We start from the raw sequence: 17375 nt of genomic DNA on the forward strand, positions 1-17375 counted from the left end.
GGGAGAGGGGAGGGCAACTAAAATGATCAGAGGTTTGGAAGAGGTCCCATATGAAGAGAGGCTAAAGAGACTGGGACTTTTCAGTTTAGAAAAGAGGAGACTGAGGGGGGATAGGATAGAGGTCTATAAAAGCATGAGTCGGGTGGAGAGGGTGCATCAAGAAAAGTTCTTCATTAGTTCCCATAATAGAAGGACTAGAGGACACCAAAGGAAAGGAATGGGTAGCAGGCTTCAAACCAGTAACAAAGTTGTTCTTCACAAAGCAAAGAGTCAACCTGTGGAACTCCTTGCTGCAGGAGGCTGTGAAGGCTAGAACTAGAACAGAGTTTAAAGAGAAGTGAGATCAAGTCATGGAGGTTGGGTCCATGGAGTGGTATTAGCCAGGGGGTAGGAGTGGTGTCCCTGCCCAAAGTTTGTGGAAGGCTGGAGAGGGATGGCATGAGACAAATGGCTTGGTCACTGTCTTCGGTCCATCCCCTCCAGGGTCCCCAGGGTTGGCCACTGTCGGCAGACAGGCTACTGGGCTAGATGGACCTTTGGTCTGACCCAGGACGGCCATTGTAAGCTCAGGGTCGGGGGTCTCAGTGGACCACCTTGATTTTCATGCACACCTGCTCCTGGGTGGCCAGGCTGGCAGCTCTCCTGCCCTAGATGGCCGCTTTCCTGTGCCTAGTGCGGAGGTCGTGGACGAGGTCCACGATGTCCACACTAAACCATGCGGGTGCCCGCCTCTTGCGGTCCTGGGCAAGCTCCCGGGAGCCGCCAGCCTGGTCCTGGGAAGAGGGGGAAGGCTGGGGGGCATCGGGTGGCTGGCTCGAGCCGTGCCAGGTGCAGGGTCTGCTAGCTGGGTGCTGGCAGGCTTGCACCTGGCACGGGCATCGTAGCCAGCTCGTGCCCCTTTAAAGGGTCCGGGTCTGGGAGGGGGGCAATAGAGTTTCCCTGGTGTTGGCCAGAGTGGCCACCAGGGAAAGCTGGGGAGGGCTAGCCTCCCACTAGTTCGAATTAAGGGGCTACACACCCCTTAATTCAAACTAGTAAGTTTGAACTAGGCTTAGTCCTCGTACAATGAGGTTTACCTAGTTCGAACTAAGCGCTCCGCTAGTTCGAATTAAGTTCGAACTAGCGGAGCGCTAGTGTAGCGCCTATCAAAGTTCATTCGAACTAACGTCCGTTAGTTCGAATTAACTTTGTAGTGTAGACATACCCGTACATCCCTACCTACAAATCCATATCATGGGCTATAGTCATGCTCCTATATGTGCTCTGTTATGGGAAAGGAAGCAGACATGGTTAAAACCTTTGGGGTTTATGGACCTCTATATCAACCTTCTCTCAGTCAGTTGCATGTAGGACTTATGGACCCTGGATCACCTGCATCCTACAGCTTGGATTTCTGGTGTTCCAAGTAGGTAGCTATTGCAATTACTATACGAAAGTCATGTGCATGCTACACAATGGCAGCCTACTTTCCAGGCTGTTGGCCTGTGACACAGATGTAGGGGCTTTCTCATGATGGCATCTTTGTAGTCTTATGACCTTACAGCTGTTGCAGAATAAAACGGTGGAGGAACAGGGATACGTCCACCTATGCCAGAGAAGGCTGTGAGAATCCCTCTGGTGATGTGATTCATTTTAAAATAAAGGAGGTAATATTTTCCCCTTGGAAATGGAAGAAAAATTAGGGTGTTGGGGGAAAACAGCCAATGGGGAAATCTCAGGCTTTTCCTGAGATTATAAACAGGTATACACGCCTGCCTTATTTTTAATTCAAAGGGAGATGGCATACTGGTGAATGGAGTGCATTGTGGGGGTGAAGTTGCAATGGGAGTGTAGAAGTCCCACTGTTTGGAGCCTAATTAAGGGCGGTTTAGCAGCGTTCAGGACAGGTGCCAGGATACTGGGCCCTCTCCATGGGACCCAGCGTTGCAGGCTCCTCTTTGTGGCTGTGTTCTGGTCAGACCCGCTGGCAAGGACTAGACTACAACTGCAGCACAGTAGGTGCAGAAGTGTGTGTGGGGTGTATGGAATGTGCGGGTTGTTGGTACAGGCTGCCTCTATGCAGGGATGGAGCAGTCTGAGGGTGTTGGGAGGGGTGTATGGGGGCGGGGCGGTGCAGGGAAAGCAGCGGGCTCTGAGCGCCGTTGGGGGGGGGGAGGGGAAAAGTTCTGCTCTGTTCACACGCGCTCTACAAATCGCCGACAGCCCTGGCGCGCGCGCTCTATTGCGCGTGCCCGGAGCTCAGGCCCCGCCCCGCTCCGCTCGCGCCCCTTGCCCCGGATGTCCCGCGCGGCGGAGCCGGAGCAGGAAGCTGCGGCGGGGCCGGTAGGACTGGGCCTGGCGCGGCGGGATCCGTGGGTGGGGAGGGGTGTTCGGAGGGGCCGGGGCAGTGGGGAGGGGAGGGTTGGCGGGGTGGGGTGAGGTGGGGTCGGGGGGGGGGGTGCGCAGCGGGGGGTGGTTTTGTGTGAGTGACTCACGAGTCAGTTCTAGCACTTTTGCTGCCCGTTGTCGGGGCTACACAAGCAGCCCCTGGTAGACCGAGCAGCTGAGCGTCCCCGTCCTCCCTGTGTTGGGCAGCAGCGCGGGGGCAGCCTGGTCCCTGCCTAGGACTCCGAGGCGCTGTGTGCGCCAGTAACGTTTTGTTATTGAGACTCCGTGTTCTTCTGCGCATGTCAGCACTGGTCTCTGAGACATTATGGAACCTTTTTAAAATTAAAATGGAACCGATCAATGAATTAAACATTGGTCCAGGGGGCTGCAAGCCTATGGCTCTTGAGCCAGATATGGCTCAGGATGGAACCAATTATAGCTCTTCTGTCATTCCCAAAATACATACAACTTTTTAAATTCAAATGAAAAATTAATTCAAAAGTTTATAAGCGTGTAGTACTCAAGTAGCTTGAATATGTGTAGCTCCAGGTTCTGAGTGGTATTTCCCCAGCTGACTCTGGGTTCCGTGTGGTATTTCCTCTCTGGAACGTGGGGTGAGCTGGGGAGTCCCCAGCTGATCCCGGGCTCCCCGCAGCATTTTCCCAGAACCCGGAGTCAGCTGTGGAGTCCCCTGCTGACCCTGGGCTCCATGGCTTTGAAATGCACAAGAGCCCCTAGTGCATAGGGGAGTCAGAGGGACTTTCCACTGGCCCCAGGATATACGCGGAGTTCTGCATTCCTCCTTTGAAATGAATTTCAAAGCCATGGAGCCCGGGGTCAGTGAGAGACTGAGTCCTGCTGACTCTGGGTTCCATGCTGTGTTGCGGGGGCTCTTGTATATTTCAAAAGAGGAATGCAGAAGTGTCTATCAACTAATCGAGTAGTCGATGGAAATTTCATCGGCTACTTGACTAGTCAATTAATTGCATTTTAACGTCCCTATTTTCAGTCATACAAATGGGCATTCGTATACTGGCTCTTTGTTGACCATATAGTTTGGCTCTTTGGTTTGAAAAGGTTGCTGGCCCCTGCATTAAGTAAGTTCCCCAACTAGATGGCATTTCCACTGGAGGTCTGAAGGAAGTCTTCTAAAAAATTGCAGCACTACCGGCTTTATGATGTAACCAGCATGTGATCACTGAAGGATAACAAATTATTAAGGTTACATCTCGGTCATGGATCTTTTTAGTAAAAGTGAGGGGACTGGTCAACAAAATTAATGGACTCTCGGGACCTGCCCCTGACTTTTATTAAAAATACTGGGAGAGAGGAGGCACACTAACAGAGCACAGCCTAAAGGCTGACTTTCAGCAGCTGCCCCAGCCCCAACACTGCTCATGTGGGCAGGGCCTGATTTATTGCTGTTCCAGCCCCAGAGGATTGCCTCATCCCTGGGGAAACTGGTCCAGGGCCTAAGGATCATTGCTTTAGCAACTGGTGGAGTGGCCAACTGCTCTGGCATCCCCGGGGCTGACCCCTAGTTGGTTCTCCAGTGGCCGGGGACCACAACTCTGGTGTCTCTTTCACCAGTGGAGCTGACCCAGCCTGGTTGGATGCTGCTACTCCAGTCCATGAGGGGGTGTGTGTGTGGGGGGGAACTCAACCCCACCCTACCCCGCCCTTACCCTCACTGTACTGCACCCTGGGGCCACTAGCTGCTGTGGCCTTGTCCTGGAAGAAATCTTGAAGGTCCCAGGATCTGTGCCCTCGTGACAGAATCATATCCTTACTCATTTGATGCAAATTTTTAGAAAAGGCTCCAGAGGCAGTCTTGGCAATTATAGGTAGTAAGTCCAACTTCAGTGCCAACCAAATTGAAACTCTAGTGAAGAACAGAATTATCAGGCACAAAGATGACTCTTCCCCCCAACAAATTGTGTTCAACATAGCTTTTGTAAAGGGCATTCATGCCTCTACCTACTAGAAATCTTTGATGGGATCAACAAATGGGGATAAAGATTCAATGAATATGGTGCACTTGGGCTTTTGTCAGAATCCTTCATCAAAATCTTTTTAAGCAAAATAAGCAATTTTGGGATAAGAAAAGAAGGTGCTCTCATGGTTAAGATAGGGAATGAACGGTCAGTTTTCAGAATGGCAAAAGGTAACCAGGGGTGAAAGATGTTATGCTTAAAAGAAGCACTCGGGATCTTTTTCAGAGGGATAAGGCAACATACCACATTTATTGAACATACATATATAGATTAAATCAATACTTATATGCATATGATCTATATATATCACTCAAGCACTCTCTCTCTCTCTCTCTCTCTCTCCCCCCCCCTTCCCCGTCTTGCTGTTGTTACCAACTAGTTGCTCCCCTTAACTTCACTGTCCAAGTGAATTAGACGGGAGAGGGGTGGAGCCGGGCTTCTGCCAATCCGGATCGATGCTCCAATGGTGATAAGACGAGACCCGGGGTCCTCTGCAAGACGCCTCACTTCTATAGCAGCTTCTCTCTCATGCAAATCTATCCCAGATTCAAAATCTGTGTCTGTGTCCGTTGGTCCTTTGTGCTGCTTCTCTCTGGGTGTTGTCCCGATGCTGTTCGGAGAGGGTGTTTTCCAAAGAAGGTGCTTGCCTCTAATCCCCAAGGCTGTCAATATGTCTGCTTTTCTTTCTTGAGCCCACTTGACAAGTTTTATTGTATGTCCTTGGGTCTGGCTTCCACCCCCTCTTCAACTGTTGTAGCTGTCTGGAGGTGCTTGGCTTCCAAATCTTACTCATTCACAGGGCTTGCTGAACCGCGCTGTCCATGCACAGATCATTCTGCGCATGCGCAGATCGCCCAAACCCGGCTCTTCCGGGTTGCAATCTACTTGCTACGGGCGAGTAGATTGCATTATTTGTCGAGCCCTGCTCATTCACAGCTCATTCATTCATTCAACAGGGCACTTGATTACAGAGTGGGGGAAAGATCTTATTCTACTCATAGCAAAAAGACATTTTTCTTCCATTTTAACTATCTACCCAGTTTTCTACAAGTTTTCGATATAGGGTTCTAATACAAAGTTACAAGGTTATATGGATTCAGGTTCTAATACAAAGTTACAAGGCACAATGCCGAGTCATATGAAATAATATACTTAATACATAGATTTATCTACAAAGTAACATAAATTTCTTATAGGTACTGTCATATTGCATACCTCATTACCCCAGGGGAGCTTGGGGAGGAGAGAAGTACTGCAATATGACAGTACTTGTAAGAAAATAAATATGGGGTGGAGTGCAGGGGGCTCAGGACAAGGAGTGGAGATGTGGGGAAGGGAGCCAGGAATCAGGGTTAGGAGGGTGGGGAGCTAAAAGCAGGGGGCTAGGGTGTATGTAAGAGGAGTGTTGGGGGCAAGGGTGTCATTTGAAGCCCCTCCTCCAAAATTCATACCAGGATGCTGCTTACTGTCTTAGTAAGATGGAAGCACATAGTGAAAGATGAAAACATAGTATGGGCCATTCCTCTGCTCTCTAGCCAGGAGGTAGAACAGTGATTTCCAACCTTTTTAAGCACTAAATCACAAGTGCAATCCAAGATCTACTTCAAATCCAATTTCCTTGCCCCGCCTCTCTGAGGTCCTGCCCCTGCTCATGCCATCCTCCCTCCCTCTCTTCCCCCATACTCACTCGCTTTCACCAGGCTGGGGCAGCGGGTTGAGGTGCAGGTTCAGGTCTTGGGTTAAGGGATTTAGAGTGCGAGGGGCTCTGAGCTGAGCTTGGGGCAGGCAGTTGGGTTGCAGCAGGGGGTTCTAGGTGCAGGCTCTGGGAGTGTGTTTGTATGCATGGGAGCTCAGAGCTATGGCAGGGGCTTGAGGCATAGGATACCTGTTTAATTGGTCAACCAGGATCCCAACAGGTGGGGAGCCATGGCATGGTGGGTCTGGCTGTCAGTTAACTGGTACAGGTAAGCATCATCCAGTAAGGGTGATGCTTACTGAGTAACTGGTTAATCATTAGCATCCCTGTTTCCAATAATTCCTAACATTCCACTAGCTTTTTTGACTGACACTGCATAATGAATGCATATTTTCAGAGACTTATCCACAATAACTCCCAAGAATTCTTTTGTGAGTGGTAACAATTTGCATGGCTAGGATAAGAACATAAAAATGGCCATTCTGGGTCAGACCAAAGATCTTCTGACCATGGCCAATGCTAGATGCCCCCAGAGGGAATCATAGAACCATAGAATACTAGGACTGGAAGGGACCTTGTGAGGGAATGAACAGGACAGGTAATCATCAAATGAACTTGTTTTCCATTCTGCCTTGCTTTGCTGATATCAAAACTGAATTCCAGTGGTCATTTTATTGCCCAGCACCCAATATCATGAGATCCCTATGTAACTCTGACTTCTGTTTTCAACTTGACTATCTTGAGTAATTTTGTACCATCAACAAACTTTGCCACATCAATGTTTACCCCTTTGAGTTCATTTATGAAGCTGATGAACAGGACTGGCCCAGTTCACATCTCTGTGGGAAAGTAAGGCAGTGCTCCCCAGTATGCCACTGAGGCAGGAAGGAGACAGCTGCCTGGGGCTCCCCACTATAGAAGTAGGTGTGGTGCATTGACAGCCTAGCAGGCTGGTGAAAGGAGTTGGTTGGCTGGAGGCACCCTCTCCCACTCCGGTTGGGACTGCTCCAGCCCCAAGGTCGGGGTGGGCAAAAGGGCCTTGGTGGGTCTGATCCAGCCTGCCAAGCGAGTTGATCCGGCCTGCAGAGGCCCTACCACTCCCCCCATCCCCAGGCCAACTAGGATGGGCAAGGTGAGAGGATGCACTGCCGTTACTACACCCTGGCAGCCCGGGGCCAACCCGGAGGTGTGCTACCATGATCTGGGGCCAGTCCCAGAGGCACCACTACTGCACCCAGGCAGCCTAGGGCCAGCCATGGAGGTGCTGTGGCAGCAGCACCTCCAGCCTCCTAAGCCGGCTCCAGACCGAGTGTCTGCGGTAGCGCACCTCCGGGGCCGGCCCTGTTGAGGAGCCTCAACCACAGCACTACTTCCTCTCCAGAGGCTGCATGGGAGGAGGAGGGACAGGGCTGAGCTCCTTCCCTGCGGCACACACCAGTTAGGGGGTGGAGCCTAGACTTGCCTAGTGGGCTGGATCAAAGCCCAAGGAGGGCCAGATTTAGCCCTCTGAGAGACTTTTGTCCACCCCTGCTCTAGAAGCATGCTGCTTATGAAACTTACAAAGAAGTGAAAATAGGATTATTGAATGGAATGTGTCGTGCATTGGGAGGCTATTTCTACATTTTTCTTCAAAAGTTCCTGTCACTGCTAATTTTGGCATAGCTCTGCTGAAGGAAGCAATAGTATAAATGCAGTTTCAGGTGGTTACCAACATTTTAACCAGTGGCTAAACCTGTTAAGAGTTGGTATGCATAGCATGGAGGTTTTGTGCTTCTGACTGCTTTTCTCCAGAATGCTCCCATGGTTGCTACAAGTATGGCACTGCAATTGTGTAACTTTTTCCAGAAAATAACTATGTGGATAAGATCTTATAGGCTTCATCTTAAATCATGAAAGTTATCAAATAATTTCCAAGTTCCCCACATTTATTTAGTATACCAAAGTATATCTACTTCTGGAGGAAAGGTACAAAAGGTAAAATCCAGGAGATTATTTGATTTGATTACAGGCAGTCCCCGGGTTACGTACAAGATAGGGACTGTAGGTTTGTTCTTAAGTTGAATTTGTATGTAAGTCGGAACTGGTACATACTGTAGGGGAAACTCTAGCCAAACATTTCTCCAGAGCTCAGTTTTATTCTCCCACACCTCACTTCCCTCAGTCCTTTATTCTCAAGCTGAGGTGTCTGCTGAGAAAAGCCGCTCCATGACTCCCTGGTCTGCTGGGGGGGGCACTAGCTTCGCGTCTCCCTAGTCTGCTGGGGGGAAGCAGCTAGTGTGGGGTTGCCTCACCCCGTTTGTAAGTAGGGATCCGATGTAAGTCGGATCCATGTAACCCGGGGACTGCCTGTATTGGTATGGTCTTCAGAGCAAAACAGATCCTGAGGAAACTGTTGGATAAATATAAGATCTGTTGTATCAGTAGCACAGAAGGGGGAATGTGTCTGAGAGCTTTCCTACCTGCTGAGGTACAATTTTTTGGTTCTTTGTTTTTTGTTTAAAAAGTTTGCTGGTACCCAAGAGGATACTGCTTTTATACAGTGAGGTTTTTTTTCTTCCTATAACTGGAGTATAAACTTTTTTAAATATTTGATTAATTTCAGCTTTAAAAATGAATAATTGTGTGTCCTAAATCCTGCTAATGTGTGGTTTTTCCTTGGTGATATTTCCCTAATAAGAATAAAATACCATTTTTGAGAGAGAATACTTACATAACTAATTTTATGTGCAAATCTCTTTTGTACATGCTGTGGACACAGGTGTGGATAAAATACAATCTCATGATTTGACCAAAAAAATAGATAATCTACATCTGTTAATTTCAATATTTTGAAAAACTAATTTTTTTCTCCTTTTAGGCGGTCTGCAAATTTAGTTAAGCTGATACCACTGATACTCTGATTCCAAACAAGATGAGCACATTGTCATTACTGCGAAGATTACCTCACTATCGTTTTCTTAGAAAGACTTCTTTCAAAAGCTTCCACTCAAATTCCACTCCTGGATCACTATTTCCATATTGTCAATCTTTTAATTCAGTATGCCTGTGTTATACAAAGCGGATGTTGCCACCAAGTGATTTGAAAAGATGGCTGTGTTATCAAGCAACTGTAGACCAACGAACACAGGGACTTTGTGTCAAGGAACAGAGACTTGTAGACAGACTTTACAGTGGATTAATCCAAGGGCACAGAGCCTGCTTGGCAGAGGCCATTACCCTCGTAGAATCAACTCAGAGCAGGAAAAAGGAGATAGCGCAGGTGCTCATTCAGAAGGTATTATCCTACCACAGAGAACAAGAAAAGTTAAATAAAGGAAAACCACTAGCCTTTAGAGTGGGTCAGTCCTTTTTTGTCTGTCCAGTAACTGTTTTTTGATCTTATGATATCACCTCTTGTTCCTGACATTTTTCATTGTTAAGAAAATGTGAAATATAGTCTGAAATCATTGGGTTATTAATAGCTTGTGACCATTTTTGAGTCACTTGTATTGTTCATAAGACTAGTTTCTTCACAAGGCTGGATAATACTTGGGGGGGGGGGGAGGGGGAAGCAGGAGTTTTTAAAATGGTCCTTCAATTTCTGGGAGAATAAAGGGGAATTTCTCATGGATGATCAGATTAGTTTTGTTGAGCTGAAGAATGGGGGGGGAGGGGTTGTCTAGATGGCATAGCTGCACCACCTGGTCAAAGTTTGGTTGAGCATTACCAAATGGCTGTATCTTTTTTTTTCTTGAGGTGCATGTGTTTCATCAAAAAATATAAAAAAAAATTGTTTTATCATTTAAGACCCAACTTTAAAGCAACCTACTTTTCACCTGAGAAGACATGAGTAAGATTCCCTTTACAGCCTGTCAATTACTTCAGTGTATATTGGAAGGATTGTTGTAGTGTGATGTAGTGCACAATTCCCTCCCTCCATCTTATGCATGTATATGCCCAAAGGAAGGAAGAACTGGAACATGGCATCTTAAATGTTAGCGAAAGGCACAAACCACAAAGCAACATGCCAATAGTAGTTTAGTTATTTTAAATTAACATGCAAGTTAACCACCTTCGTATCTGAAACAGCAACATAAATACTAAATGTTTTCTGAAAACTGAAGATTTGACGTACTGCACTTTTTTAAAGTTTGATGGTGCAAACCTTTTTGGGGAGGGAAGAAGGGGTTAAAGAAATCCATCTTATGTTGTGATGGGCAGAATGAGTAAGTATTAGAGAACTGAATGATCCCTTGCAGAACAGATTGGTGTAACACACTGCAAATCCACAATTGGAAGGTCTGGATTTCTTCATTAGAAAATTCAATTTTAACATGTAATTCTAGTCACCTTAATAGGAAGATGAAATCCACCAATATGTGATTTATGAAGGTGATTAATTTTAGCAGTTGGTTGCCTTTTGTTATATATCTGGATGAAGGAAAGGGGGAAGTTATTTTTTTCAGACAATGTAAATTAAATTAAAAAAAAACCCACTCTATTATTCGGGGGTTTTGTGTGGATGGGAATGGTACAAAAGAGGAGGGGTAACTTACCAGCAGTGACAGGCCTCAGACTATTTGTAGTAAATAACTGGACTAGGGTCTGATTCTATTTTTCTTAATTATATTTTAAAAGACAAATTTATTTCCTTATTATGAATATGAAAAAGAACATGTAATTGTCATAGAAATATTTTTGGGATTAGTCCACAACATGTGAATAGTATTGAGAAGAAAAGATCAGTGGATGATGTTGCCTATTTCATTAAATGAATTTATCCTCCTATTGCTTAGGATTGTCTGGTCCCCCTGGTGCTGGGAAATCAACATTTATAGAATGCTTTGGGAAAATGCTTACAGAGAGGGGACACAAAGTGTCTGTGCTGGCTGTGGACCCTTCCTCTAGCACAAGTGGTGGTGAGTGTGTTTTAAGTTTTTTTTTTTTTGTCAGCTCTCCAGCATTTAATCTTGATAGTATCGTGCGTTTCTGTTGTGAATGGTTGAAAGTTTTTTCCTATAAAGTTACATTAATGAACAATATATTGTACTATATTTAATCATTTTTTGTGTGGTGTAGAATTAGGTATTGTTCCAGTTTTGTGAGGTCCCCAAACTTGTGCTGTCTACTGGTGGGCTTGTACAGCTGCTCTCTCCTGTATGAAATTAGGTATTGTATGGAGAAAGGGAAAATTTCATTTTCTGTGATCACTACTGTTACTGTTGCAACTTTACAGTATAGGTTGGAAGTAATACCAGATAATCTCTTCATTTAGAATACACTTGCAACTCATTTCCCCCCATCCCCACATCTATGCCTGCTTTGCCTTGGATCTTGGCAAAATCTGCTATTATCCTTGAATGGGAACAAGTTGTTTAACTTCTGTATCTTGGTTCCAGGGTAGATTCTTCAGTATAGTAAGTCATGATGATGTTGCAATGTGACTATCTTTTGGGTGTCACTTGCTCTTCAGCATCAGGATGTCCAAACCCATATTGCTTTCATCCTAATGCATTTGTTTATCGGATAGTCAACTAGTCATTCATATCCCTATCCCACAGAACAATGCTGATTAAGTTTCATTAAAACATTTGACTTGGGACCTAAGCAGTATCAACTGAGATCTTAATCTTTCTGTCATAGATGGCTGTATCTAATACATTATCACTTTCTGTATATCTATCCCTCTTGAAATGTATTCTTCTACAGGGGGATGTTACAGGTTAACTATGAGTTAAAAACTGAGCAATTAGTTGTTTCTAGAAGGAATGTGCCTTGAATGTGTAGTGGAGACAACAGATTTTTAGGTCACCAGAGAAAGGGGTCAGGACAAAGAAGGACTGAAAGGGTCTGTGTCCTTTTACACTTGAGCAACACTTGTCCTATGAATAAATTCTCATTACATTCAAATAAAATTTGACTACAGGAGAGTTACTACTTTGGAGGACACTGTTTATCTCTGGGCAGTTTACTGTGGAGTGGGAGATGAGACTTTGCCCTCAGGGAGGGATAACATAGATAAGAGTTTGCTGGTCCAGCTGTTCTCAGGTCACACAATGGGGTTCAGCACTTGCACAGTCCATGCTGTCATAGACAATGCCCTCTGATTAGGATTAGTGAGCTGCAGAAACTTGCTGTTACATTTTTGTGATATTTTCATTTGTGCAAGCCAAAGAAGCCAGACAAGAACTTGTTAGAATTTCACATTATGGCATGCTCACTTGATTCTTCAGCAGAGAGATTCATCTGCTCACCTATTTATTGACTATTGAAAATTAACTCTCATTATTTTCCCCTTCTGAAATGGTTAATGTTTAAGGCTCACTCTTGGGTGATAAAACACGGATGACTGAGCTGTCAAGGGACATGAATGCTTACATCAGACCATCTCCAACCAGGGGAACATTAGGTGGTGTGACTAGGACCACAAATGAAGCTATCCTGCTGTGTGAGGGAGGAGGCTATGACATCATTCTTGTAGAAACAGTAGGTATGTGATTGTAAAGTAAATTCTCCAAATTTTAGCATTTGCACCTTATTGTACTTCCGAGGTAAACTTACTGCGCTAATGCATATTTCTTTTTAATGCTCTTCTTTTTCTTTGTCCATTTCTGATACTTCATCTTTTCTTGCCCCTTTTTGGTCCATACCTTTCACAAATAAACTAGATTTCATACTGACCTTCACTGTATCCAGTTTTGTTCAGCTCACTAAGAGAGGGAGCCATAGAGAGACCTCTGCTTAGTACTGTCATTAGAATGACTGTGAAAGGTCAATTCTGGTTTCAATTTTTCAGGTGTGGGGCAATCGGAGTTTGCTGTTGCTGATATGGTTGATATGTTTGTTTTGCTATTACCACCAGCAGGAGGAGATGAGTTACAGGTATTTATCTTTTTGAAATGCTAATTATGTTTTAGGTCATAAGTAGGGATGTCAAGTGTAGTCCACTACACAATTAACCGATAATCCTTGGTTTATCAGTTAATCTTGTCCAATACATACACTCTCCCCACTGTTGCTGCCTCTGTATCAGAGGCTGCAAGGGTGGGAGGAGTGGGAGCGGGAGCCAGTGCCCGTGACGAGCTGGCTTTGCCAGCTCCCCACAAACACTGGATCTGCCTGTCCCCCTCACCCTCTGCACTGCTTCCTCTTTCTAGCCAGTTTCCCATGCGTATCGGGTCCCGTTGATCCACCTGCCCCTGCCTTGCTGCCTCCTAGAGAGGCAGCAAAGGGGGGGGGGGCATGCAGGAGCAGGAGCTGCAGGGATCTGACTTAAAAGCTGGTTCCCCCAGCACCAGCTCTGGGGTGCTGCCTCTATCAGTGTGTAAGAGGTGAGGGGGGCCAGGAGAGGCTATTGCAAAGCAGCTTTTGTCCACAGTGGCCTGGTCCCACCGTGGACAGAGGCTGCTCCTTGGGGAGGAGAACTGAGCTCCCTGCAGGGAGGCAGGCGGGAGGCAGGGAGTCTGCACAGGGAACTGGCTTTTTAAACTGGCTCTGCTGGCAAACCAGTTCCTGCCTGCCATCCTGTGCTGCTGTCTCTGATAGAGAGGCAGCAGTGCAGGGTGGCAGGGGCCTCCCCAGGAGTGGAACCAGGAGGGCACTGACTGCCAACTGCACTTCTGGGGACTATTGAATAGTTGTGCAACTGCTAAGATTTCATGCAGTTATGCAACTATTGAATTACACGGTATCTATCATCCCTAAACATAAGTCTGAATTTGGAATGTTATGTATGCATTTTCTAGTAAGCAAGTTTCAGTAGCATTTTCCAAAATGTTTGGTGGTATCCTCGCTCTTCTGTCACTTAAGTTGGGTAAGATTCTAACTTGACTTGCAAAATTTAGATCTTAATTTTCCCAAATATTACCAGTGTTAGGATTTAAAGTTTTGGTTCTGGCCAGTCTCTCTTCTCATCCACTTTATTAGTTAGATATGATTAATGTATTCTCACTTTTGAACTCTAGCAGTGGGTACATGACAAGTTGATCAGTTTAGCAAACTCAATTATGATCCTTTCTGGTAAATTATACCAATCCATGTTATACATACATAAAGGATGTTAGTTTCTCATGTTAGAGGAATAAATATGTGAATTTAATGGTTCAGAAAGTCATAATTGCCTAATTACTAATGAAACTTGGACAGTCCTGATATTAGGAAATTCCTGGAACCTAAAGGTTAAGAAAGTCAAAGTGTGAGATAATACAACAAATAAGCCTCATCAGTTTATCAAATTTTTATGACTGAGCCTTAACACAATTTTTGTAAACATTAACTTTTCTCCTTTTCCTTGTTCCATTCAGGGTATTAAACGGGGTATAATTGAGATGGCAGATCTCGTTGCTGTAACTAAAGCTGATGGGGATTTAGTTGTGCCTGCACGTCGAATACAAGCAGAATATGTTAGTGCTATGAAACTACTTCGCAAGCGTTCTAAGGTTTGGAGACCAAAGGTTTGTATGTTTTTATAAATGTTGTATTTTGTTCAGAAGAGGTGTATAGATTAGAGGACCTAACTTTAGCCTAACTACATATTAATCACCTGAATATATTATGTAAAAGTGTCTCCTATCCCAGTTGTGCATCTCTACCTGAAAAAATCTTTGCTGCTACTTTCATATAGTCCCTTATTTATTGGATACTTTCTCTGGACTAGTTTGGAAAGATATTTTCTGTTCATGTCCTTCATCAGAACTTACTTCTGCCATGATACCTACAGCTAACTGATAATGGCTAGACTGAGGGTTATTGGTGCTTGCTGATTTTTAATCATTTCTATAGATTTAAGAAGTTTGGGAACCATTTTATTGTAAAACATTCTAACATATGTAGCTACTATTATCCATTTTGTTCTCTCTCTGGTTTCCTCCTTGATGTAATACCCACTTGTGATGCATTTCATGAGATTTTAGTATAAGCACCGTAGGTCCCTGATTCTTTGGGCCTTTAGGTGTTACTACAATACAAATGAGTAGAATGTTATAGTTTATGCCAAGAGTCAATAGTAATGCTTTTATATATAAATGAGATTTCCTGGACACTTGATAATATGGACTATTGGACAGATTTATTCAGCTGGACTGCATAAGGCTTGGTCATAGTTTTCTGGCCCTATTCTCCCACTACATGTACTCCCAGTGATGTGAAATTCAGTTAGTGACCGATGTCACTTCAGAAAGCAGGAGAACTACTACTTTGCTTCTTTGTCAAATTTTTTAGCTCCTGGCTTTTAAATCAGCTCCCTTCCCCCCGCCCCGCAGCACCTGCTTGCCCACTTGCTGCCTCTTTCTGATAGAGGCAGCAAGGGGGGGAAGTGACTAGTTGAGTCGACTATCTGATAAGAATATGCTTATTGGATAATAGAGTAGTCGTTTAAATCCCTAGGTGGAATATACATTTGTGCTTTGCAGTGTCTAGTAATTAGTGGATTAATTTGTTTAAGCAGCAGAGCAATTTACACAGAGCTGAAATCTTTACCCCATAAATTTTAGTAGGGAATGTAGTAGACTTTCCCATGGCATCTGGTTCAGTTCTGCTCCATATATACACAAATCAGGAAGGATGACAAGTGACTTGAGATTACATCAACTGGCAGAATCCGGTGTCTTCCCTTCTTAGCATTGCCAACCATGGCAGCAGAAGTTTAGATTTTGAAGTGATAGTATTACCTAGATAAAAAGAGGTTGTCTGTCTGTATAGTTTCTTGTCCTCTAAATATCAGCAACAAACCAATCATTACAACAGTAAAGCTTAAGTTTCAAGAGACATTATACAAGAATATAGTAATCTGTTCTTTAATAGTGTTACTATGGTAACGCTTACAGCATGAGCAAAAGTGCAACACCCAATATGTCATTTCTAAAAATTGTATCACATTGAGTGAAAGTTTCTCAACAGATACCTTGTCTATTAAACAGTGTTAATAGTAAGGAAAAAAAAATGAACCGGAGTGCTTTTTTGGGGAAGGCTGTGTATGAATAAAAACAGTTTTCTCTTTTTAGAATTTGTTTCAAATGGCTTGGACATCTGCTTTCTCACCTACAATTACTCTTCTAATGGATAATGAAGTTAAAATGTTGTTCTTACTGTAGTATTGAATGATGGACGGTTTCATATTTATGCTATATTAGTTATAAATATAGTTGAGAATATCCAGTTTACTTCCCAATTAAGTAGTAATATTGTATATTTTATCTTTAAATTGTACAAATACACAGATCTCATTACTGACAGGCAGTAAATGCATGGGGATAAGCATAATCAGAGAAGAGGGGAGGGGAAATTTTGTTCAAGACTACTTAAGCAAAAACAAGTACGGTGGAATGAGAGTATCATTTTGAAGGTGACAGAAGCTTGGTTTTCAAGTCTCATCAGAAAGACACAACGTAAACTGCATAAAAAAATAGAATCGTGTTTAAGATTGAGTTTGCTTTAGTAGGATTTTGTTCATGGGCTGTGCCTACTGTCTGCCATGAGGCCCCACTCCTGCTTGCTGGCCCTAGCTCAAGTAGGCTGCTCTGCACTGCCCAGCACTGGAAGAGAGTGGGAGAGCTGTGTCATTCCTTCCTGGTTCTCTGGGCTTTGGTAGTGCCTCCAGGCAGAAAGGGTAGTCTGGGGGTTAGCTTCCCTGAGCCCCTGGTCATCCACTCTGCCTGTGATGGAGAATTCTGGTGCAGATACTGCCCTCCCCTCCCTGCCCCCAACCCAATGATGACTTAATTTCTTGTAAATGTCCTCCTTAATCCAACAGGTAATGCGCATCTCTGCTAAAACTGGAGAAGGCATTTCAGATATGTGGGATAAGATGATGGAATTTCATGACCTCATGCTTACAAGTGGTGAGTTGATCACCAAACGACGAAAACAGCAGAAAGTGTGGATGTGGAACCTAATCCAAGAAAATATGCTGGACCATTTTCGGAGTCATTTGGCAGTGAGGGATAAGATTCCACTTTTAGAAGAAAAGGTTCTCAGTGGTGTGTTGGCTCCAGGGCTGGCAGCAGACCTATTGCTGAAAGCATTCAAAGATGGACTTTAAGATACCATGTTCTACTGTGTCCACTGATCAATTTGCACAAATTATTTAAACATTAAATACACTTTTCCTAAGCAAGGTTTCAGATTTTTATTGCTGCAACATACTTGCACAGACAATTTATTTTCTGACTCAGGCAAAGATAATACACATGGGGAACAAAGCTAGGTTCTGGGACTACAGGTTGAACCTCTCTAGTCCAGCACCCTCGGGACGTGACTGGTGCTGAACCAGAGAATTGGTTGAACCCACAGGAGGTTAGTATTATCTGGCAGCATTACTAACATTTCCACTGCTTTTTGGG

General features: G+C 44.5%; 1 protein-coding gene across 2 annotated transcripts; it reads left to right on the top strand.

The window, feature by feature from the left end:
* The first annotated feature begins 2170 nt into the window (after positions 1–2170).
* Positions 2171–17145, top strand: MMAA (metabolism of cobalamin associated A). Of its 2 annotated transcripts, XM_075929983.1 has the most exons (7): positions 2171–2322; positions 8915–9395; positions 10833–10955; positions 12356–12526; positions 12833–12918; positions 14340–14489; positions 16787–17145. In XM_075929983.1, the coding sequence occupies exons 2-7, from the start codon at positions 8969–8971 to the stop codon at positions 17072–17074; spliced, it is 1245 nt and encodes a 414-aa protein (XP_075786098.1). In that variant the 5' UTR covers positions 2171–2322; positions 8915–8968; the 3' UTR covers positions 17075–17145. The 2 variants fall into 2 exon arrangements, with proteins under 2 accessions (XP_075786098.1, XP_006114747.1); XM_006114685.4 differs by lacking the exon at positions 2171–2322 and having other exon boundaries at positions 8994–9331.
* The last annotated feature ends 230 nt before the right edge of the window (positions 17146–17375 follow it).

The sequence above is a fragment of the Pelodiscus sinensis genome, chromosome 5, assembly GCF_049634645.1.
Source record: "Pelodiscus sinensis isolate JC-2024 chromosome 5, ASM4963464v1, whole genome shotgun sequence".
In the NCBI taxonomy this organism is placed as follows: Eukaryota; Metazoa; Chordata; order Testudines; family Trionychidae; genus Pelodiscus; species Pelodiscus sinensis.

Bases quoted from the DNA above. Each gene is read 5' to 3' on its own strand.
- MMAA (XM_075929983.1), top strand. From the start codon at position 8,969: ATGAGCACATTGTCATTACTGCGAAGATTACCTCACTATCGTTTTCTT. The intron at 10,956-12,355 runs GTGAGTGTGTTT...TTAATGTTTAAG, and splicing joins TTCCTCTAGCACAAGTGGTG to GCTCACTCTTGGGTGATAAA. The intron at 12,527-12,832 runs GTATGTGATTGT...TCAATTTTTCAG, and splicing joins CATTCTTGTAGAAACAGTAG to GTGTGGGGCAATCGGAGTTT.